Consider the following 25,006-nt stretch of genomic DNA (forward strand, 5'->3'; position numbering starts at 1 on the left):
TGGCATGAAACGTAATCTTTGTTTTACTTGCAAGTGAAGTATGTTCTCATAATGTACCACTTTACGATTCGATTTGTTACCGTGTAGGGTCTGAACAGCTTCGTAATTACTTCAATTGAACAAAAGAGCCTGTAATTTCTTGGTCATTCTTTATCCTAAACCACTGTTGATGTCAGAGAAGGAAATATATAATGGTCGTGCCCTTGGTACTAAAGTACACGGAGATCACTCACTCGTCTGCTTCAGTCCAAAACACAATTCGCATTAAAATGAGTTTAAATCCCACAATGAAATCGTGGGGACTTGGTACAGGAAAATCTCCCTGAACACGCGGCTTTGTCGAACGCATTTTTCGACTATATACGGTTTGCTTAATGGGGTCTCTTTTCTAGAACACACACACGGGTGATATTTCGGCTCTGCGCGGTTTGTCGCTGCTAAGGTTCTCATCTCCGCGTCGAAAAATAGTGCGCAGTCTGCTGGTATTGTGCCGTATATGCTGTGCGGTCCGCTTGTACTCTACATTACTGTATATGTTTGTTGGGCAGACAGGACGAATGGTCAGCACGAGACTAAAAGAACCCCCAAAGTAGTATTAAATACTTCCAAATACATCTGCCGGCAGTGGCAGCACACGCGTGCCAAGAAGGACGTTCAATTTATTTTGATAATGTTGAAGCTCTGTGCAAAACTAATTACTACTGGCCAAGACTAATTAGATAATCTATCGAAATTAAAATAATTTTAACCTTTCGGATAGCTACAGGCTTAGTGCTGCTTGGAAGCGAATCATCATATAATTTATTGTTTAAATACAGACCTGTACATCAATGGGGATTACCTGTACGGAGAGAATAACAGGTACTGTTTTTTATTGCACGCAAATGACAGGAGGTACAAGAACAATTTGCATGCATAATATGCATGCATAATGTGCGTTGATGACCATATGAATAGCCCAACTGGCAATGTATACCCCTTGTAATGTATTTGCATTCATTAATATCCCCCTTTCACACGTGAAGGGCTCACAAGTGACATCATCACATCTATCCCTCTAAGGAACGAAACAGGAGGATGTCTCCACAAAACTGTCTGTCGCCTGATGATGCTAGTTGTAATTATTGGCGAAACGTTGTACTCGGGATTGTCAAGGTTGTGGCTTTTCTCCAACACAGCGGTGTGCCGTACTAGTAACACATTGGTACGTTCTGTTTACGTGACAAACCTTACTCATTGGCTGTTGGGTGGTGGCGGGTTTAACGACACATTTATATTTACGCAATCCAACCCCAAAAACAGAAACCCTATATTATGGGTACTGTATATTTTGCGAACGAAGGTCAATCGTCAAGTGTCTTTCTAAAGTAGTGTCCCCACCGCCAGCACGCTCCCTCAGCCCCACCGCCATCAGCATCGTCGCAACCCTCGGCCTCGCGCGCACACACGTCAGGTCTCCAGCCACTTCACCCTTTCATCTGCCGTCTCGGCACTCTCCTGAATTGTTTCAGGGTTCTCTCAACTGAGCCCTAAAACCTGAACCCCCTACAACACCCCCCCCCCCCCCCCCACCAATATCATCATCTTTGTAATGAAGGATGCTGAGTAGCTTCCCATTTATTGTTTGTGTACACTTTTTTTTCTTCCAATTTTACCTCGACACACAATCTCCGTCTCCATCACTTTTCCTACCAAACGCATTGGCACCCAACGCGCTCACCCCTTCACACCGACTTGCCAGCCCAACGCGCTCACCCCCTCGCACCGACTTGCCAAACCTACGCTTTCCCCGTAACGCCGAATCTTTCAACAAGGGGATGGTTAGATGCATGGTGGCAGTGCGTGTGACAATTTGTGTTGCGCATGAGCGTGTCAAGTTATATCTTCACCATCATCATTCGTCGTAAGTAAAGAAAAACCTCTTTCACTTATTTTTTATTACATTTTACGTCTGATTGTATTTAATGTTATTCTATTTGCATGTAGTCTGTTTCTTATTTTTATTTTTACTTGAGACAAAGTGGAGGAACATCATGTAGAATTAGTTGAGCAAAGAGGGAGGGGGTGATCATTTCAGACTCAAGAATGTAACCTTATCTGTTATTTGTCGAAGACGGTTTTGCCCAACCTCGGCGTTTTCTAGGAACGCAACCCCCCCCCCCCCCCCCCGCATTCGGCGAGGTTTTCCTGTATATCCACAGCAAAGACGCGGCCTGTTGAAATTTAAATAACGCGTTGAATTATAGTATTGCTTTAAAAAAGTTTATACTATATTAATGGGCAGACGGGGACGTCCTTATGTAATTGGAGGTATGATGCAGGGCCGTGCGGTTATCTTATTGTGTAAAACAGTTCTCAGGAGTAAACCCTTCCAATATTCCTTCAAGGAGGGAGTTGTTTCATCCCTGTTGGGGCCGAAATAACGCGCAGTTCTGCTTCGGTGACACACTTTTGAAGCTGTGGCTTGTAACCTTTCATAGGAACATCTGCGACCTCTTTAGGCAGGTTTTGATGTCGGGATTAATGGTTGGCGATAAAAAAGATCTGCATTCTCTGCCACGTTCCCTGCCGCCTGTGGCTGGAAAATTGGATTATATTCATTGCACCGTGGAACACTTGGGGGGGGGGGGCGGGAAGGAAGGAAAGAAAAAATGAGTGCGAGATAATACTCTCAAATGCCATTTAATAATAATACATGCGCTCAAGTTTAGAGAGGCCATCTTAACATTTATGTGTGTGTGGAAATAAGCATGCTTGCAGTCATGCATATGAAAGTGTCAAATTGCCTTTGTGGCTACGTCTTTTCGAGTGAGATTATCTGTTCTTAAACTTAAAAATTGGCTTTATGCGTTCAAGCTTTTTTCCCCCCTGTTATAATGCCACTGTAACTATAAAATGTACCTTAATGTGACTTTAGTGCAGCTTGTGACTTTATCTCTTTTGTCATGCCCCTTAGATCATCTTTAGGGTCTCCCTAATTGGTAGTTTTAGTGGAAATTTATAGTTTTGCCGCAGTCACCTCCAACATGAAGGAACGCATTGATTTACAACAAGTTTTATTTCTCAATCAAATACTTTTATCACAAGCGTACATTTGTTTTAGAATTAACACTGGAAAACAATGCACATTTGACATTGTACATATAACACACCTCCAAATATAATTATCTTGCAAATTTAGGACAAGCCATGTATATGGTGCGTTGCAGTCCATGAATGTATTTTAAATTGAAAACTCATCTTTTTTAGAACTGCTTTTTGTGTTTAGTTTGTTGTCCTTCCCCCGCACCTCCTCTTAGCACTGTTGGCTAAGTACGGTGTGAAAGAAGTTCGACATCTTCTGTGAAAAGCCAACAAGCGGAGCGCCGGGTGGCTAAAACACAGCAAGTTTGCACAGTAGGGGAAACAGGTGGTGCATCGCCTAGTCATCCCAGTCAGTCAACCCATGGCACCTGGGTCTGTCCCGTGAACGCCTGCCAGCGGGCGTTTGACACTTCACGTGGCCTTAACGTGCATATAGCCTAGCACAAGCGCCGTGGTGACGTCACCGCCACTTAGTGGCGTATGGCGGTTGTTGTTGGTAATGTTTCCTTGTGCACCACTGCCAATGCAGCATCAGCAAATAATATAATTTGTATAATCTGCTTTGGAACAGAGGGCACATGTAACGTCCATCCTAGGAACCAGGAGGTCATCTACAAAACGATTAATGAACTCAAAATAGCATTTAGTATCGGACTAAAATCTTAAAAGAATAATCGGTTGCCATTTAAATTTTTTAAATCTTATAAATAAATAGATACATATCAAAAACACATACTTCCAATTAGCACGGTTGGTTATGTACGGTGCAAAATAAGTTCAACATACATGCATACATTCTGAAAATAATTAATTTTGGTGAATTAACCAAAAAAATACGAAGTTTAACTTTTGAAGTGCATGTTTCTGTGCAACGTTCAATCCCGGTAACTGCAAGACTGGTAAGCTCGTGCCCAAACCACCCACTGCACACAGGAAATTGTTGGGTAATTGGTCATTGGATTTAGTTATGCATGCAATGTGCCACTTCTCAAGGGGGATTTTATTCAAGCCATCTCAGTAATCCACATTTAACTGAATTATTATTTCGAATAAAGTTTGGCATGAGTACGAAAAGAGCCCCGGGTAAATATTGGTAACTGCAGTAGCATGCAATTGAGCCAATTTTTCTGTCACCGAAGGAGCAATTTTGAATCGAGCATTGTTTCTAAATATTCTTCATAAGAGGCCAGAAATTTTTGTACCCAGGGACAATATGTTACATTCCGTATTGCAGCGGAGAAAATTAGAATTTAATTTGAAGCGATTTTGACGTCATTTGGTTATTTCAAGAGAGCTGTGTGTGACATCAATTGAGAAAAAAGCGTTCAACTTAAGACAACAACCCACTCTTCACAACAACCAGAAGTGAAGATGAAAGTAATGCCCTTGGCTGTGTCACTTATGGCCTTGATTCAGGTGCCTCGTGATAATGGGTGTGCTCTTATGAATGACGATTGTGTCAGATGCCCTGTGATGCATGGAATAATTATTAATTTTCATTTATGAATCTCTTGCTTTTAAGCCTCCACATGATGTCATAGTTCACTGCATCTATTTATCTGTCCAAATGTGTCAGGTGTTACGTAACCGCAACAGCCTTAGCGCTTAAAAAAAAGTCGCCTTGAAAATTCTGAACACAATACAGCTTCTTTCATTATCCGCCCAAGTTCTGTCCATTGGTGCAGGAAGCCCTCTCCACGCCTTCGTCATCCCACGCGTTGCTGTTATGACACGGTCTGTGTCACTCTTGCAAACGAGCAGATTTCGTCGCTCCATCTTCACGGCAGTCATACTCTTAGGCGTGTTTGCTGCTTTGTCAGGAGTACTACCTTTTGGTGTCATTCATAGCCCATCAGTCCTTCTAGCAATATTGCCTCCCCCCCCCCAAAGCCCTTGTTTTTTTCTTCACGGTCAATTTGAAATGCATAACTTGTGTTTTGTTTCCCTAATACGTGTTTCTCTTTTTGTCTATTCATTGTTAAAATTTGTTCCATATTCTTTGTCCTTGTCTCTTTCTGATCCATGTCATACTGGGTAATGTGCGCCGATTGAAGAATTTCTTCTTGAAGCACAGTGGTATTTTGCTTTTCATTCTCAAATTGGTTGTCGGTAAAAGGACACATTTTCAAATACCATTGTGCATCAGCCTTTTCTAGTCTATAAAAAGACCTTATTCAGTGGAAACTGGTTAGTCAACTAAACTCTCACAGATCCAAGGCCATCACAAAAAGAGTATTGGGAAATTATTAAGACCATTTCTAAAGATAGAATGCGCTACACTGCCGTTGCGTGATGAGACTAGCGAAGTAAAAAAAAAATCACGAGGAGTGAAGCAAGGAGATACGCACGCTCTCACCGTGGCAATTCACAAGCAACTTTTAAAGATATTTTCAGAAAAACATTCCAGAAATAAAGGGATGAAAATGCCTGGACAAAGTATTAATTGCCTTGGATGTGCAGAATCAGAATCTTTATTTAGACTCGAGGAATCTGCTCAGCTATGAAGCTCTTTTTCACCGATGTCCAAATGGAACTGCAGGAAGTGATTGAAACAGCCCAGAAAGTGGGCTGCAAAATTGGGTAAATATGACCAAAATAGAAGTTGCATGCAACAAGCTCGTAAAATAAATCATTGTTGGGGAATTCAACTGGGAAACAGCGGCTTATGTATACCCATGATGATTATTGAAGCTGTAATGGTGTCAAATTGAGGAAATAGAGGTGAGTGAGAATAGGATATAGTTCTCTTGGAACACTTAATTTGATATTATAGCTTCTTTGTTGTTCTGAATAATGTATGTGTTAAAGTATGACTATAGGTAGAGTATTGTATAACAAAATTTGTTGACATTTTCTCAACATAATTGTTATATGGGATACAACAGATTTAATTATGCATGTATGGTATATGCTCAATTATTTTAAGTTGTGGTTTGGGCTCTGCATTTAAAAAAATTCCAGAATGTAGTGGAAATTTGTATTGGCGTTATAAAATTCATCAGTGGCTCAGTGTGTTAGTGCATAGAGATATACAACTGGTCACCTGAGTTTGTATCTTGGCCACTGCTAATATCCAGGGCGAGTGATTTTAGCTGGTTCCAGTCCCCCTCCCTTCACTTCACGAGTGTGCACTGATCAGCTTGGCGAAGTATGGTCAAACAGCCTCCATGACGGTGTGGGAAAACCTTAATCCAAGGCTTTACTCTTGTTGTTTTGATGACCCAGACCACCCTTGAAAATGAGACCATCCTGGCCTCTTTTTATCGTCTGGTTTCAACAAAATGAACGTAACTAAAAAAGAACCAATCCAAGCAGTTGATTGACAAAGGAGGACGATGTACGTCGGCCATCAATTTATGCCTTCGCCAGACGATTCGACATTCTGATAGAATCCAGTGAGGTTGCATCTCTCCCAAGACAACTCGGCGTGTTTGTAACTGTTGTTGGTGTTATTAATCGACCGTCATCGACGGTGGTGGTGGTACTGCCATGGGTAGGCTGTCTCCCGCTGCCTACTACGCCCAGCGGCTCATCCAGCACCTGACGCGCAGGGACAGCATCCGGCAGCGCGTGCTGCGCTACCAGCACGTGCGGCACGGGGAGGGGGGCGCCGCACCCCCAGCCGTGTCCCATACGGGGCTCAACGACGACGATGAACCCGAGTGAGTGCCGCCACATTTTGCCGCCCCCTCTCCCACCTGTCTTCACCCTTCCTCTCTGACAGCACCACCACCATCATAGTTTATTGCTCATACTGTGCCTCGGAGCGCATCTCACGACGTCAGAACAAAAGGGGGAATTTGAGATAATCAGGAGTCACGCAGGCCAAATTCAACGTGCAAAAACGGCGCTGGATAGACAGTTGCTGTTGTTGGCAGCATTTAACTCCCCACTGCTTGGCAAAGGCCTTTCCCATTTCCTTGTCTATTTTTATTTTACTAATTTCTTGTCCTTTATTGACCTCCAAACTCTCCAATTTCATCTTGCATCTCTTCCGCATGTGCGGTACAGTCATTTTTGTCAATCCACTGCTAGATGAGGGCCTCCCCAACACTGCGTGTCGCTGGGGGGTGTTTTTGGTGTACACACTGGCCAGTGGGTGAGTGAAGGCGAGGAACATCGGTGTGCAGTACAACAATGTATTTTTTAGCTGTCTGCCACCCACCACGTAGTCCCACAGCCTATAACGATCTGTTTTGCCTGGTGGCTGCCTATCCAAGCACTATCCAGGTTCAGGCCTGCTTAGCTTCCAAGGATGGGATGGGATTGGTCAAAGGCATTATGATCAATACCTACATTTAAATGTTAATACAATGTGTATGCCTTTGTATAATCCTCCTTGATTTGTTTTTGCAAATGAGTGTTATTTTTTATCTCCGCATGCCCTTAGGTAGATAAATAAGACAAATTGAAAATTGTTATTTAATTGTATCTTAACAGGAGTGGAGCTGTTTTGCCACCCAATTAAGTTATCAAAAGCAAACCAAAATTGATAAAATTTGTATACCATGCAGCTGTAAAAGAGGTTAATTTGTTTTCTGATACCCATCCCTTTTTTCGTCGTTTTTTTTTCTCAAGACGGATGAACCTATGCAGATAGGTTCAAATTGCCTTTTAGTTTTGTATCAAGTGATGCACATTTTGACTCTTGAAAAATGCAGCACATTCCCACTTGAGTGCAAGAACTCCAAAACGAATGTAGAAGAGTTATTCGTTTGATGTATTGAAGTCCCTCTGAAGATTTTCATTTCAAACATGTATTATCCTGTTTTTAGATTTTTCGATGTAGTTATTTGTTATTTTGTTTATTGTGTTTGAGTTGTTTCCTTTTATGTAATATCCGTTTAAAAATATTTACACGAGTTCCCTTTTTGTGAAATGGTATTTTTTTTGACGTGCACTTTTAAGTTTCGTGACAAGTTTTGTACTTTTTTTTACTTGTTTTTTACATTGTCCCAGTTCTTGCTGGGTTCCATTCTCGCACCTTTACATCTTTAATCTGTAAGTCCACCTTTAGTCTAGATATGCAAACAGGCTTCTTGATGCCATCCACAAAGAAGACTCTCCTCATTTTTAAACAGCGTGCGTAGCTTTTTACGGTCGTGCTGTATACTTCTCTGACGTGTTTTTTGGGTTGTGCCGTATGTGTTTTACGGCAAGCCCGGGAGCTTCTTCAGTTCCCAAACAAGCTTCCAGCGCTTAGAGCGAAACGTCGGACGCGCCGAGCGAACAACGCTAGACACGACCTAAGTGCGCAACGGCGAGCTGCTTGCTCGTTTTGTTTACCCTTAGAAGCGCACGCAGGATTTCTCTCTCTCCAAACAGTGTTGGGTGCCTTTTTCCGGCGCATACAATCTCGAGTCATAACAAGGTGTTGGTGGCGCTGTATTGGTGCACGGAGCCTCGCTTGCTCGCCTGTCACTTTGAATACAGCTCAGCGTGACCCCCATTATCCCAGCCAAAAAGAGAATATAGCTCTTCAAGGCCTTCATCTGCTGTGGCCGCGTTGAGCCCCTCTGTTTTGCTTGTAAATCTACTTTAGGGACCGGCTTGCAATTTTCATATCACCGGTCAGCCTATTTTATCTTGAGTAGGAGTCACAAAAGGCCCGTGGCGGTTAAGGAGCATGCCAATCTAGGGATAATGTGTGAATAAATGACACTGCCTCCCGTATGCCACTCTTTCCCCTCCACCCCACCCTGTTCTTCCTCTATTGTTGTAGTTGTCCTCGTTAGAATTTGTAGCGTTACAAAAGCACATTGATTGTTCAAAGTAACGTGTTTAGCCCACGGGGGCATGCGTTTGGCCGGCATATACTTCATTACAAACTGCTGTCTTTCAAAGTAAATCACCTCTCACTCCTTCGGGCGGCTTGGGTAGAGAAGGGTTATACAGACGAAGCTCCTGAAGGGCCACAAGGGACTCGCTAGGATGCACAAAATATGAATTGGCCTGCCTAAGGCACAGCTCACGTGTAGGCATTGTGCCGCAAATTAGCAACAACGTTGCCTTCCGCGATGCTTTTTGAAAGCAGCATGCCAATAATGGTATTGCACCATATTATTTGTTCTCATTTATAATCCGTTGTGCGGATGTCGTGACATTAATCCTGCCTGTTCGTGGCGAGCATTAAACATTCAATGTGACATTTAAATTAATGCGTTTCAATCGGCAAGGCGACTTGCTCTGTATTGAAAATGGACGAGAAGAAGTCCCGTGCACGAACAACATTTAAGTGCTGGGGATATAGTGTGTGTTTCATCAGTATGAGCATATCGTGTCCTCATACTGTTGGAGCTTTAGTATGTAATCGTCTCGAAATGGTCTCCATTAAAAAACATTGATTTGACCGTTCACTATATTATTTCGACTTGGACTTGTGCCATAGCAAAAACAAAGTGTATATCATTTTGAAACACGGACTTTTTAAAGTAGTTTATTATTCCTAGCACCTAAATAGTCAATCAACTGTAATGCCTGGCAATCAGTGCCCTAGGGACATGAGGTCGTTTACATTGACTCAAGTGATTCACGCGTGGCCTAGCGTACCAGGTGCTCCCTATTTCCTGCCACATTGCTCAGTGTCCCCAAAGCTTAACTTGCAAAGGCCCCCATTATATATTAATGTATTTGGCTGGTTATGTATTTGTTGATTATGAAATTAGATAACAAGTTAAAAAAATATGATTGGGGACAAGTTTCAATTTCATATCTATCTCCGTTGTCATCAAGCTCGATAAAAGTGTAATTCACTTAGGTCCCCCGTGTCATCTTTCTGCGTCGTTATCCCACCGTGGCGCCCCGCCCTTACCGCCTGCCCATCTGTCTTGGCTTCTTGTCGACACTATTTCTCACGCCCAAGCTGTTTTTCGTCGACTCGGTTACCCATTTCTTTCCCCCCGACAGTTTGCGCGAGGAACACCGCAACAAGCCATTCCCCGTTTAGGAAAATGTATTGCTTGCCCCATTAGCAAGTTGCCGTTTGCCATACGCAAGTGGACTCTGTATCTTTCGAAGCAATTATTAGAAGCCGTTGTTATTATTATATTAGGTTTTTTTTAGCATCGTAAAATAAGTGCGCCATTTATACCGTGTGCACACCTGTTGCGTGGAAACTCATTAGCTATAATAGGGACCCCCCACGGTGTTTGCAGCTGTGCGCCGTGTACTGCATTTCTATTTACAAGGCCCCCAGATCCCACAGAATGTGTGGCGGTGTCTAAATGTCACCCAATCCAACCGGGGGTGCACTTGCCACCATATGCTCCCGATGTAATTGCGTCAAATGGAAAAATAAACGCGTTGATGTTCCGCGGACCAAGTCGTAACGTTCGAAGAAATGTCGCGCTCCTTCGCAGCTTTGAAATTGGTGGCGGAGCAGCAGCAGCAGCAGCGACTGGATGTGATCGCTCGTGGAGTCGCCGTCGTGACTTCTGTGCGACAAAGGGGGGGGGGGCTCTATGCCTGTGCAAATCTTTTGTGAAGGGCTGTTGCTTATTTAAATGATCCAAGGCCGGGTAATCCAATATGCATGTAAAATGCATGTAAATAAATCCAATGTTTGCTTGTTGCCGCATATTTTTGTTTAGGTCAACCTGCAAAGCTCTACATGCTAAGCGGGCCCAGGTGACGTCATTCGCTGTGACGGTTTGCGGGCAGTTTTGCAATTACATCGAGGGTAGCACTGCTTTAATAAAACATAAGCGTCTTATGTTTGTATGAATACATATTGCAGGAATCGCCAGTTTGTTTTGTGCATAATGCTCTACTGTATTCGTTATTGAGGCCAACGGAGGTGTTATAATTGGTGATAGGTTTTGAATGTTTTTTGTGTAATTCTATGTAAATGTTTTATATGTATTTTTAAGCTGCTATGCATAATTATATCTAATTTACTTGGCTATGTACACAAGAACAGTGGCATGATCTGTATGTTAACAAATCCTCACAGGCCATCATGTATGCAGGTGAATTTTAAGGCCCTTTATTAAAATATATGCTGAGCTTTTAATCTTGTTATTAATTTAGTATTGGGGAAGTGCTAATAAAACTGTTCATGGATAAAAAAATAAATGAAACTAATTACCTGGCAGATGGTGGCTGAACTTGATTGTTTCATTAGTCGCTTTACGTTGATTACTCTCTGAAAGAAACCAATATTTTTTAATTCTACATGTTATATACATTTTTATCCAAGGGTGCTATCTTTGTATGCACTTGTACAGCTACTATGTATTGCATTTGTACTTTGCCGGGCTTGACGGTGTTTTGAATGTTGTTTTTTTGGCTTCTTAAAAACTTGACGAATGCTGGGATGCAATTTCTTACCATTCGAGGGGAAGGACATTTGATAGAAATAGCATGTACAAGAATAGCGAGACAAGGAGAGATAGTGTTTAATGTAGCAGAATTTTGAATGCATTTTTCTATAATATCGGAAGTCTATCACGCTATGAGAATGCAAGAGACAGCATGTATAATGAAACTCGGCAGTTGATGCAGCTTAACGTAGCCTATAATGACAGAAGCCAAAGGCTTATGGTGTTTATTCAGCTGTATTTTGTTGAGTTGTGGCTTCTGCTTTTGTAATGTAGTTTTCTTTCAGAACTTATTTTGAAATGTACTCAATCATATTGTATGCCCTTTGTGATAGCTTCCAGCAAAATTGATGGTTATGCACAACATTCCACATTAGCGATGTACTTGCCGTAATCTTTAAGTAGTGCGCATGGATTGTGAGAAATTTGAGTAATTCTCTTTGAGTTTTAGTTTTTCAATGGAAGGCAAACATATGAGAAGTGGATGGTTTTGGTGTAGAAAGATTCACCGCTTTTGTTCCAAGGGTTTTGGAGGAAGTTCATTGGGCCAACCACATTGACAGGTTTGGGGGGTACGGTGACTGACCATTGAGAGATATGCCAGTGTCATTTTGCGAGTTTTCTTTAAGTTTCGGGAGCCAAGCCGGAGGCTCGATGGAGAGTGGTTGAGCACTCCTGCCTTGTGCGATGAGGCCCCCCGTGATTGATGTGGCAGAGCAGCATTCGGAAAATGAAGCTGTCGTAGTAAGTAATGGGTGCAGCAGGCAGGCTGGGGCCGGTGGCTATGAAATAGAAGGTTTAAAAAAAAAGATGGTGCTTTGAGAGAACAGCGCCTCCCCGGAGGATGATAGTGAACAGCCCTGATTTATCCCAGCGTAGCGGGGTACGCTCGGTGGGTTTCGGCAGTGCCGGAGGGTCGCCCCGTAGTCCCCTGTCCCCCGCGGGAGCCGGCACAACTCTGGCACAGTTTGGTGGCGCCTGTGCGCTCGCTAATCAGTTCAGAAGGCGGTGCGATGGGTTTGTGTGAACATTCCTGCCACTTGTTTTCTTTGTCATCCTTTTTCATAAAACACTGTCAAGTAATATTGTAAATGGCACTCATTGGTTTTGTTTTGTGCGCTGCTGTTTTTTTTGGAAAAGCGCACGCGTTAAGAGGAAAACCCCACGGGCGTTATTTAACGCCATTAAAGTTTAGGTGAAGCAAAAAATATTCGTAACTACAAGCACATGTAAGGGTATTATTTGTGATTTTGCTGTTATTTAATTATGTTCAATTTGGTCTTGTGTGCTGGCTGGCCTTTATCTCGTGGCCTTACAGCTTGGCTGCAGACATAATTTTTGTCTCTGCTGACCCCTGTGGGTCGAGATAGCTGTATGCTCACACATACACACACACACGTGTTGGATCGTTTTTCTCCAGTCACCCGGTTCCCCTTTTCCCCCCCTACCTCGTTCTCCCACGATCTTCACCCCAATTCCATCATCCATTCGATCCATCTCCCAATCGTCCAACCCCTTTTCTCCCTTGTCTGCCCCCGCCCATCTCCCTTGTTCTCCTCCGTCTCTCTCTCTCTCTCTCCATTCCTCTCCCCCGTGTGTGTGGCCCACTTCTAGCGATGGCGGGAGCGAGCGGTCACGGCCGCGTGTTGCTCCCCGATCGCGCCTGCCTGTGCCATCCCTCGGCCGTTTCACCCCCAGGTGAGACGAGAAAACTCCTCCGCGCCAGGTGACGCTCCGTCCATTGCCCTGCGACGGGCTCCCCCTCCATCGTCTACTGCGAAAAGGATGCTCTGAATCTTGTTTGTTTCACGGATTTGATGTTTGATTTTCGGAATTTTAAGTCGGGTTTCTTCACGGACATTGATGATCCCGCATTCTTGTCATTACTGAGCAAGGTATTTTGTGATTGAATAAAGATAATAAAGTAAAGGTGTGCAACTCCTCCTCCCCCACCACTTTGCCGCCTCCTGCTAAGTACACATTATCATTGCTGAAATTCCATGTGCAGTTGAAGCTGGATATAGGCACATTATGATATTCCATTTTACTGATGGGGTGGGGGCAGGGAAGATGAAAGGCAACTTCTGATACAAGCACACTTTGGATATAAGCACAGCTGGATTTACTGCTTTTAATCACCGTCACCTGGCTCCGCATGTACCTGTGTGTGGCCCCCTAACGCAAGTGCCCGTGAACACTGCATCAGCATCAGCACATGGGAGTCAAAAGGTCCTGAGCCTGGGGCTGGCTCCATTGAAACTACAGTATTGGCTAAATATGAACATTTGTACATGTAAAGCCCCCATGTCATCCACTGCTGTATGAGGTCCTCCTCTCAGCCATGCAGATTGTGGGGGTTATTTGACCAAAACTTGCCACGCTGGTCCATGCTGGTTGGTGAATGCGGGGAAACGTAGATGAGGGGGAATAGAAGTACAGTACAACAATGGATTTCTCTGCACTGTCTGACCACCACGTAGCCCAACAGCATATAATTCCTGCTATGCACGGTGGTCGCCCATCCTTGCTATATCCAGACTCAAATCTGCTTACCTTCCGAGAGGTTGCCCATCCTTGCAATATCCAGACACAAATCTGCTTACCTTCCGAGATCAGACCGGTTCAGGTGCATTCCAGGTGAATCGTTAATCGATCATTTAGTTTGGCCATAATAGGCGCTATTAATATTCTATTAAAGGCCAAAAAAGAGGGCCAAGTTTCAATGGGTTTTTGTCAGCATATTGTTGAGAACCAGGTTTGGCCTGGTTGTTTTGGCACACAAAGGTTGCTGTCCTAGTTATCTACAACATGTACATTTTAAAAACTGTGCTAGCCAGCTCTTCTACAATTGTGCTAAACACCGAATTAATAAATAACTGCGTGTTGTGAAGACCCAAAACTTCAGAACTATGTAGAGGGAACATTCCTCATCGTGTTGGCTATCACAGTAACAGATCTGCGTAGCCTTTTTCCTCTGCCCTGTTTTTGGTAGAAGATCCAAAAACAGCAGGTGCTAGAGATTTTGGAGCCATACTTTGCAATAACCAAGTCAACATTTTCTTGTTCTAATTGAATTACGGTGCCGAAATGGCTTTAGCCTTCTGGGAGAGATGGGGTAAGAAAGATTAAGACTTCCCTCCCCCAGCGGGGTGAGCGGAGAGGTGTGATTTGTCAAATTTCTGATTATGAGTTCTCCATGGGCGTATCTTATGAGAAGCATTTTACACATTTCTGCAGAATAAACACACATCCACTGTCCTGCCAAAGGGTAAGATGCTCAAGGATGCTGCTGCTGATTAGTTCCCCCGTGAAAGACGACCATTGGATTTTGTGAGACGATAAATAAACGCTTCCCGAGGAAGACTATTGTTCCCCAAAAACGTGCGTGGTAAAACTAATTGCATTTCAATATGCAGCCGGATAATTAGAAGATTAATAAATAAACAACGGTGCGGCGAATTTTAATCGCCGCCGCGATGCGATAAAGGCACTACTGAATATGGTAAATCGAGGAAAGCCGTTTTTGTGTGTGATGTTGGCAACTGTATAATTTCTCAATGTTCCGAGCGGTAATGATCGTTGGTTGTGCCTTTGCCATAATCACGAGAGCATCGTGTCCTGTGAAATCTGCCGTTATTATGAGATGCTAAATTGTTGCAGTGTGATGTGAGTGCAAGGTTTCTCCATTGTGTGGGTTGAATTGGCCCTGTAATCATATTTTGCCATTGCAATCTTTGTGTACAAAAAGAAAACACGAGCGTGTGCTTCAGTTCAAGAACAGGAATTGGCATTTGGGCAGCACTTTGATTGGTCAATTGATGTTCAGCTGTAAAGCCCCAGGTGGGTTCCTAGTAGGGTTGTAAGTAACATTGCACCAATTCATCAATTAAGATCGATTCGTAAGCCAACAATAACATTAAACCACGTCGAAGAATCAATTATTTTTTAGATTCATAAATGTGTGCAATCGGATCACGTGCCCTCTCCAGCCACTAGAGGCCACTACAGTCGCCACAATGTAAAAAAAAAAATCTAATTGTATCATGGAAATTCATAGAAGTGCCAGGGAGGTGATTTGTTTCACCACCTCCCGTTCCTTGTGTAGTTCTATTGAGGCAGACGCAATTTAGTTTTTAGTGAGGGAGTGGTGGCACGGTGGTTAGTGCACTACGCTATGAAGCCTGTGATCTGAGTTGGATTCCAGACCATGGCTAATATCAGTGGCAAGTGAAATTTGAAGCGGTGGTGGGTTGTTACCCTGCTTCCCCACTCTACCAACCTACACTGACCAGCGTGGTGAAGTATCGTAAGTGCCCAAACCCGGCATGGGGGAGACATTCATCCAGCAGTGGATTGACAAAGGTGCTCTGAATGAACGTTTTTATTGCGCTCACCTATACGTGCCACTGTAGTGTGGAGGTTGTATGGGTTTGTTGAGGAAGGTGAGGGACCAGCTGGCAGAGGTGCATTTGTCAGATTACCTTAGAGATTAAGCCCTGCCATTTATACAAGCGAGCTTCCGTGCGTGACGTTACCTCCGACAGGTCATTTGTTAAAACGGCCCGAGGTGGAGCCCACCGTAATCGCCAGCATATCATCACCAGGCCCCCACCACCGTCACAATGCTTTATAGAAAGCCGTAAAATTCAGTCACGCTCTTTGGCTGGGGGACAGTGCCCCACAATGATGTCGAGACCTGCTGATTAACTTCTTTGGCAAGCTTACATAACAAAATAACTGCTGCATCACGTATCTTTACGCAACTATTTTAAGGAGCCAAAAACGTTTATTTCTATGGCCGCAATTTTTCAGTCGCCAAAGTTGATGGTGGACCTTTCAGATGCCGCTCCCATAACCGAAATGTGTGTATTTGTGTTTTTTTAAAGCAGCTGTAAATACCCCACCAACGCCAAGGAAAGTTTCGTTATTAAGCCAGACACAAGCGGGCTATGTGGTGATGAGTGCTTTCATAAGGAGTGTTTAGTTGAATATCTTTTAAACTATAATCACCGCATTACCCTCTTGTGGGACATTTAGACACTGAAGACAAATACTTCTTTGCATAAATGGCCACAACACGAGCAACACTGCAGTGGCTTACAGTTTCTTAGAGTGGGGTGTTTTGCATTTACACCGGCGAGCGTGTGTAATTTCCACTTTGTGGGGGGACTTGGCTGTAGACTAACCATTTATTGCACATCGGGAGATGCTATGGAAGCGTCGGCGTGGGACTCCAACCGGTAATTTTTTTTGCCGGAGGCGAGCTTCCAGCCCCACTGCACCAGCAGCACGTGAAGCCCGATGGAGTAGGCACCGGGAGGTCTACGCAGCGAGTGGGGAAAATTAACTGAGATGGAGGCACTGACTCACAGTCCCTGTGTCCCCTGAGCTCGGTGTCGTGACTGTATATACACCTCGATATCCGATAACGCGCAGGGGCTGATGCGTCCCTGCGTTGGCTCTGAAAGTGCATAACCACTTGGCCTCCACGACTGCGGATTGGCCGGGTTTGAGGCAAGCTTTCATTGGGTTTATCGACTTCTTGCAGCGCCTCAGTGTGTTGTCTTATTGACAGTTAAGTCTCTTTACCAAAACATAACGGCCTCTTTAAAAATGTTTCCACTGTTTCATGGGTGGTGAAGTGGTTAACCTCGTTCAATTGGAACCATTGTCTATTTTATTTGTCACCTTGTAAAGTTCATTGTCCGTATATATGTTCATTTTATTAGCCGTCGTATTTAAAGCCCTGTTTTATAGTGGGATTATTAGTGGGATGTCGGTCCAAAGTGTGGGTAATTCATGAGAGTCGGAGTGATACTCGTTTGTTCATCACCACGGGCTTAAGACATGACACATTCGTTTTAATAGTCGAGACAAACGCTCCATCAACACTTACGTGTATCCCACCGAGGCAGTTAGGCGCTTCTACAACTGCATTGCGTGATACTGGCTTGGGACATGAGTCAGTTCCATCTGTTAGAGCAAATTATTTCGGTCAATGACTAAATCCAGGGAACTGCTTGGTTTGAGCCTGTGGCTATGTTACTGCCGGCCTCGCCAAATTCTGAATGTGAACACCTGTTTCAGGCGCACGAACAGCCGAATCTTGCACGTAATTAAAAATGTTTTGCTCTGGGCATTAGTAAAGCCTATACACACTATCCCAGAATAAACATGCATCCGTCAGGCATCTGTTTAATGTGTGTGTATGGATATATGCTATAGATTAATAGAGGGCACGGTTGGTTGTGTAGCGCGTGCATATTGTGATAAATATCAAAGAGCTCTAACACATTCACCAATAACCCTGTCCTAAAAGGAACAAAAATACAAAAGTTGACATTTTCAGGAAGTGGCCCTCCAAAGCAGAGAAGTCACTCTCTTAGGGCAGTATTATTGACTAATGTTTTTGTTATTTTTGCTTGTGTTCCACGACCAATGCAGTATCACAGAAACATCGTGTGTGTGTATATAAAGTGTGGTATGGGGAGCGGTGGCGCAGTGGCTAGCATGCTGCGCTGCAAACCTGGCGACCCGAGTTCAAGTCCCGCTCACAGCCAACACCATTAACAAATATCTGAACTGGTCCTGGGCCTCCCCTAGGTCGACTCAGTCTAAACTGAGTACCTGGTGCGTTGTGTGAACATCGCCACTTGGGAGACATGTGGCTGAGCATGGTGCTGGCCACCCCCACCCCCTTTGTGTGTCATGCCGGCATTCATATGTGCTCGCCACCTATCACTCGGCGCAAAAGTCTGTTCAAGGCTATACATCTTTTGAAGAGACGCTGCGAGTTCATGTGATCCACTGTGACAGGATGATCTTTACCCACCATTCTCTTCTCCCTGGAGCTGGATTGAGTTTTTAAATGCAGGTGCTATAAAAACTGTTTCGTCTCTGCTGTGTTGTGCTGTACAGGCGGTTCCTGTTGCCAGACTACTTACCTTACGCGGGCATCTTTCACGAGCGGGGGCAGCCGGGCCTCGCCACCCACGCTTCCGTCAACCGCGTGCTTGCAGGTAAAGACGCCGCTACGCAGGAGCGAGATTCAGCAGAATCCCGATGTTGCTTGCGTTCATCCGTCTCCCATGCCCGGTTTAAACGACGAGGTCATTGGGGGGCCACTGTGCGCGTTGGGCAGCTCTGGTCGCGATCTCCCCTTTCACCTTGCCCCCCCCTCCCTCGGTCGTCGGCCTTGCCAATCAGCAGCCGGCTGCAGTGCCAAGGATCTGAATCCAAGTCGAGTTTCAAGTTACTGGGGGGGTCGGGGGGGTGGTTATTTAATCTGGTGAGAACTCAGAAGACTAAGGATTGTATTCATATGCTTTAGTGATCTGGGTCACCAACATAACAAATACAAAGCAAATAAAGTACACCAGTGAAGGAATGAGAAATCTGAACAAACACAACTGTGTCACGTGAGAAATTGGAAATGTCGCACGAACATAAATCACTATTAAATAATACATTCGGGGCCATCCATTTAATATGTATGCAAAATATGTCAAAAATTGACCCCTCCCCCCCCCCTCCTTGTACGCACGCGTACTCTTTACACACCCCCCCCCACACCTGCGTACGTTTGCTTGACGCACCCCCCCCCCCCTGCCGAATCCTATAGAACGGCTGGTATTTAATCCACGCAGAAATGGTCAAGGATTAATTATGTTAACGTGTTTAAGCAAACAGATAGTCCACCGCCGGACTATTTAACTCATTTGTAGGCCAATGTGGACAAATTATTATCGAGGCTTCACCCCCCCCCCCCCCGTTTCCTATGCTTATGTATATTGTCAGTCGACCCACAATACGCAAGCTTACTCATTTGGGCTAACTCCCCCCTCCGTGCGTACGTACTAAATGGATGGCTCCTTTCCTCTTGCATAAGTCGGCCGTGGGCAGATTATTTTTAGACCGATCATAATACAGTTAGAAAATTAAGTTACAGAAGCATTCAACAGATAGAGGGTAACTATTGTGCCGTAATGTAAACAGACTAGAATGTATTTTGTACTCAGTCTTCCTTTGGCGCTCCCTCTGTTTCTAGTACCTTCGATATTGCCTTGTTGTGGATGGGTTTGATTGTTGGATCTATTGATGTGCCCAAATAACTGTGGGTTTGTTCATTTTCCTGGCAGCTATAAGTTATTTCTGTCCTCATTTGGTGGTAATTGAGCCCTATACATATACACCCACCACATACTTCTACGTATGCGCCCAGATGGAAATCTTTGCTCCCCCGTTCACACGAGCATCAATACTTACAATTCATGCACTTTCCTACCTTTGAGTTGCTGCCTTAAAGATTCTCTTCTAAACGTCTCTGTCATGACCGACCAAGATTTTTCCTTCGTCCAATTTGGCATTCTTCTGCTAAGGATAGTCATGTCTTTGGAGCGTGGTTAGTGAGATGAACCGCAGGAGCATAGAAGTACAGTATAGCACTGGATTTGAATGCACTGCTGACAGCCACATACCACAACTTCGTGCCACCATTTGCAACCTGGCTTGCTGCTTGGTGATCGCCCATCTTAAGCACTATCCACGCTCAGTCCTGCTTAGGTTGCGAGATCAGGTGCATTCTGGGTGACATTATTGGCATTTGAAGTATCTAAATTAAAGATTGTTATCTTTCAGCATTTGCTGGGTGCTTTTGTTTGTCTCTGCCCTCTGTGGGAGTTCAGGCTTGCAGCACTTGCAATAAACCGTGTTTATATTGCTATTGCTGCAGCGATATTGAGGCAAGCAAGATCTCGTGTGATGGCCACAAAAAAATGATTTTCACAGGTCCCCATGGGTGCTGACCACAAATCAATTACGGCTGCCGTCTCGGGTGGTTTCCACACGAGTGTTTGTAATTTTAATGTACATCCTCGACTGCATACAACGTGTGCACGCACCAATATTATTTATGTCTGTAGTTTAGTGTTATAATTATGCACTTTTTTGCAAGATTTTACATTTATAGAAGAAACTTTTCACTGCTTTGGATGGTTGGCATTGGTTTATATTTTTTGCTTTTGAGTGAAAATGTATTTAATCAACTTTTCTTTCAATGCATTTGTCACTATGTAATTACATATTTTCTTGTTCATACGTCTCTGGCTGGCTACCTGCCCATGTAGTCCAACATGGAGATCATAGAGTGCACGACAAACCACTGCGCACCCCTTGAATTCCAAGCTTGAAGGTGGCGAATGTTGAAATTGTGCTCTCTGGCAAAGTCATTGAAGTATTGGGAAGAGTGTGTTAAACTTTGATGGTGATGATATATTATGATGACGTGTTATGACACTGGCGTGAAATTTGTTTGAAATTGTACCTAACCCCCCCCCCCCCCAAGTTTTATTCCATGTACTTCTTGAGACAAATTCTCAGTTATTGTGACGAAACCTCGATGGTTCTCCATTAATAATAGATTGTGTTTTTTGTTTTGGAAACCTTGGGTTATTAGTTTACATTTGCCAAGCATCAGTTGGTGTTCTAAGTGCCATCAATTCGTTTTTATTTCCGAAACAGTCATCGTGAAGAGATTTTCCACGGTCATTCTGGTATTCGTCCTGTGCCGTCCAGATCATCTGCACTGTTTCCAGGGTTTTTAATGACACACCGGGGGGGGGGGACAATCTTGTATCCCTTGAGATAGGCTCTCAAAATGTACAAGATATCACAGATGCCAATGAGTGAGCGAAAGAAGATAAAAAGTGGCAATAAAATCGTAGCAATTGTCAATAGGGTCTTTTTCTCTTGGGTGCATTTTTGATCAATTTCGCTTTGGTCGGTGTGTTCACGTGCAAATATTTCCAAGATTTTGAGCAAAATATTATGCTCCTCTATTTAAAGCTTTCGTGACTCAAAGGATTCATCTTCTTTGGTTCTTTCGGTAAAGTCACGTAGATCAAATTGTCCCTACATTTGGTCGACATAGTGGCAACTGAAGAGGTAGTCATATTGTCTACATGTTCCCAATCCGATGTAGACATTGTTGCTGTCAATGTTAAGTGTGATTTTTAGAGTGTCTTGTCTAACTGATCAAGTTCGGTGCGTGTCAGTCTGATTTTTTCTGAGATAAGAGCGAAGCTAGTTCTAGCTAGAATTCGTTTTGCATTCTACGTGACTTTACCAAAAGAACCAAAGAAGATTATGCTCCTCGTAAATGTATTTAGAAATTGGACTGTCTTAATGCCAACACTAGAGGGCAACACGTAATAGTGAAGATGCTAAAATAGGCTAACAAGAACATCATTTACTAATTTGCATTTTATTCATGGATTATCATTGGCAGTAACTTATGAAATATACACACATCCACTGTACATGAAGAAAATAAGAGCTGTAAATTCTGGCAGGTGTTATTTTTTTGTCTGCAATAACATTCACCATGAAGAGCAATGATCGTTTGCAAGCAACATTATTTTTAAAACCATGGTTACCGTGCCAATAATAGAAGTCTTCTCCAGCAACGTCTTGATCATTTTAATGTTATTCTCAAGCAAGCGTGAAAGTTTCGCGTGCAAGCATTGATGGTTCTGTGTGGAATTCAGCCACTCTATGAAGCGTCCAATTCATAATGTTTTCAATCAGATGTAGCATTCACGAGAATAGTCACACAAGCACCACATTGTGTGCCCGAGAATGTGAAAGTGGGGGAACGGTGGTGTCGTGGTTAGTGCACTGTGGTACGAACCCAGCGACCTGGGTTCAACTCCTGCTTACGACCATTAAACAGTGGCGATTATCTAAAATATTCCTGGGCCTCCCCTAGGTCGACGCAGCCTTAAAATATCTGTATCGATGTGTAAACACTGGGAGACAAAGGTGGCAGGGCGTTGTGGTGGCCCCACCACCCACTCCACGGACTGTGCTTTCCTCAAAGTACTTGCCCTCAGTCTTGCTTACGAAATAGGCTGGGGGGGGGCGGAGAATCTTTGTCTTTTTATGTGAAAATGCATGTGTGTTTCTGTATATCTCTGGGTTAAGTGGCTCCCTTTTCCAGCCACTGTAGACTCTAGAATCCTCTTTGCGCAGGATGAAAGTGCTGGCGATGCGAGAGGCGACGGGTCTAATGTGGTGCAGTGAAATCCTGGACCCCATTGCTGTGGCAACCAAAAAGTACCGGCATGGTCTGCACAGACCTCTTAAGAGGAGGCTTGCGCTTGATGGCATTGAGCAATGGTGGGTGGTCACACCGTGACAATCGCAGCACGGAGGGCCCGCTGCATTCGGTGACCCCAGCACATTCAATGCTGAACAGCATTGAAAATGGTGTGGGCATACCCCCCCCCCCACATGTCCCTTGCGTTGTATCAGTCCTGGCTCACAGACACCACACTGACGCCGTTAACTCTTCCAGATTATTTTTGGATTGATTTGTGTTGCCTACATGGCAGTAGGATCGGGTTATAAATTGTGCAAGCAGTTTTCCTTGCGCTCTTCAAGAGAGATTTTTGTAATAAATATTCTGTTAGCTTTATTATTTCTCATCTTGTTTACCAAGAAAAGTCTCATTGAGTCTCTTGACTTTTTTTAAGGAGGTACCTGCAAATACTTTCTAGACGGGGGGTGATGATTGCTGTATTTACTCCAATTGAGTAATTTTTTGGCCAATTTGATAAATTTGGCAAATTTGGACCATGACGCCAGCACTGGCCTACTCCGGCGAATAACGTCAGGGCATCTTTAAACATCAACTCTGAAGCATACAGTGTGCGTCTTTACGGTCAATACACCCGCAGTAATAACCAGGGCAGCCGCTGGATTCGAACAGTCAACTTTTGCAACAAGCAGCAAACGTGCTAGCGCATTGCTATGCCACTGTGGGTTCCACAGTGGCGAGATGTTAACGACCTTGCCTGGTATACAGAAGATTGTGAGTTCGATACTGATCCTGACGCGTGTATATTTGGAGTTTACGTGTTCTCCCCCCTGGTCACATGGAGTTTTCCCTCCACATTTAGAAACATGCCTTTTCGAGTATTTGGCTGCTTTAAATGTTCACGTGACAAACCATTCATTGAGCTGTCATTGCAGCCAGGTCGCTTCTGAAAAGAGCTATATAGCTCAGTGGGCCTTACCTGGCAAAATATAAATAGCAATAGAATATTTTATTCAACTTATCAACCTGTGTGTGATTGCTCGAGCCCTCTTAACAATGCATGTAGATTGTTTTAACAGTCTTCACTCTTGAGCTCTTGTTAGGCCGCGGTCTCTCATTGGGTAGCCATATACTCAAGAGCTAATTATCAGCATACTGGGGAGCCGGAGCCACTTGGGTTGGATTCACATTCATTTCCCAAGGTGAGAGAGGGGGCTTAGCCAGGTGTGTGGGTTATAAAACAAAGGTTACAATGTGCTTTCAAATAATTTCTCGAGTGTCAAGGGTCTCCCCAACTTTTTACTGCAGTTGAGTCATGGCAATCTGCGTATATTTTGTTTAGGGAGATGTTATATTACTCTTCCAACTGCGCACACACAAAACACACACAGCCTCAGAGCCCTGTCTTTTCTGCGGAGTTACAGAGAGCCGTGCCAGGGTGGTGTTTTCTATCAACGCTGGGCACAGTTTTCTGTGGGTGCACACTGGATTTGGCATGCAATTAAGAATTATGAACCAATGTGTGCACGTGGGCACGGTTGGTTGAGTTTACTGCCGCCGTGTGGGAGAGCTATGTGTGGCGTGTGGGGCACATCCATCCGCTTTGTCCTTTGGGTGTCTGCTTGGGTCAGTGTCCCGCTTTGCAAACTGCTGCAGCGGTCGTCAGTAGTGGGGCATAGTGAAGATGGAGCGTGATGTTCTGGCGGGGGGGGGGGGGGGTATCTATTACTGTCTGGCAATGAATTACCAGAGTTTAATTATGAAAGATTTTACTTTTTTTCCCGTTAAAGGCAGGTGGCTGATGTTAGCGCAGGTAAGGCTTCGGGAGATTATTTGTCGTTTTACAGAGGAAAGTTTTAATGCTCTCTCGCCGCTCAAGAGATTTGCAGTAATTTTTATATTTAAAAGCCTTTTCATATTTTATACGAGTATCCTGGAATGAAGGCAAAAAAAGAGACCAGCATGTATATGGGTCTCGTTGTTAAATTAAAATGCATTACATGAAAAATGCTTATAAAATGTTAAACCTAAGTCAGTTCCAATTGAATTTGCCTTGTCCACATTTAAAGGCTTATAAACTATAATTTAGCGCACTAGCATAAAATTCTCCTCTCTTCCACAACCTATTTTACATCAGTTACATCGCAGTGGCGATCCTTCCCAGACCACTGAACCCAGCAGCATAGGGTAATGCAAACGCAATCTTGAAATTGTTCTTCCGCTGTACTTTGGTGGAGGGTGAAATCATTAACGGTGAGGGGGATCTTTGTATTTCTTTTCACAAATACCGCCATGGTTGACGTGCATTCATTAAATTAGTTCCCTTGAGAACTGTGAGACCGGTGTGTAAATTATGTGACTGGTCGCCTGTTTCGAAGGGAATGTTTCTATCTCTGGAGTACCCTTTGCCCCAGCCTGTTCAAGCAGACCACCCCACTTGGCCCCTTAAGGTCAGCAGTGAAGACAAAGCCCCAAAGACTTTTAAGAACCAGAAAAATGAGTACTTTTG

The 25,006-nt window shown here is 43.9% G+C and overlaps 1 protein-coding gene across 6 annotated transcripts in view; it reads left to right on the forward strand.

The window, feature by feature from the left end:
- Window positions 1–25,006, forward strand: part of AMBRA1 (autophagy and beclin 1 regulator 1) — a 109,915-nt gene that overhangs the window by 28,182 nt on the left and 56,727 nt on the right. For 4 of the 6 annotated variants that reach the window (XM_032949239.2, XM_032949242.2, XM_032949241.2 and 1 more), the window contains 3 exons: window positions 6,582–6,746; window positions 13,017–13,100; window positions 18,321–18,421. In XM_032949239.2, coding sequence (XP_032805130.2) covers window positions 6,582–6,746; window positions 13,017–13,100; window positions 18,321–18,421 — 350 coding nt within the window. The remainder of the gene's footprint in view (window positions 1–6,581; window positions 6,747–13,016; window positions 13,101–18,320; window positions 18,422–25,006) is intronic. The other 2 variants (XM_032949243.2, XM_032949244.2) reach the window with 1 other exon arrangement.

The sequence above is a fragment of the Petromyzon marinus genome, chromosome 7 (assembly GCF_048934315.1).
Source record: "Petromyzon marinus isolate PM22_M1 ecotype Great Lakes invasive population chromosome 7, UKy_Petmar_22M1.pri1.0, whole genome shotgun sequence".
NCBI lineage: Eukaryota > Metazoa > Chordata > Hyperoartia > Petromyzontiformes > Petromyzontidae > Petromyzon > Petromyzon marinus.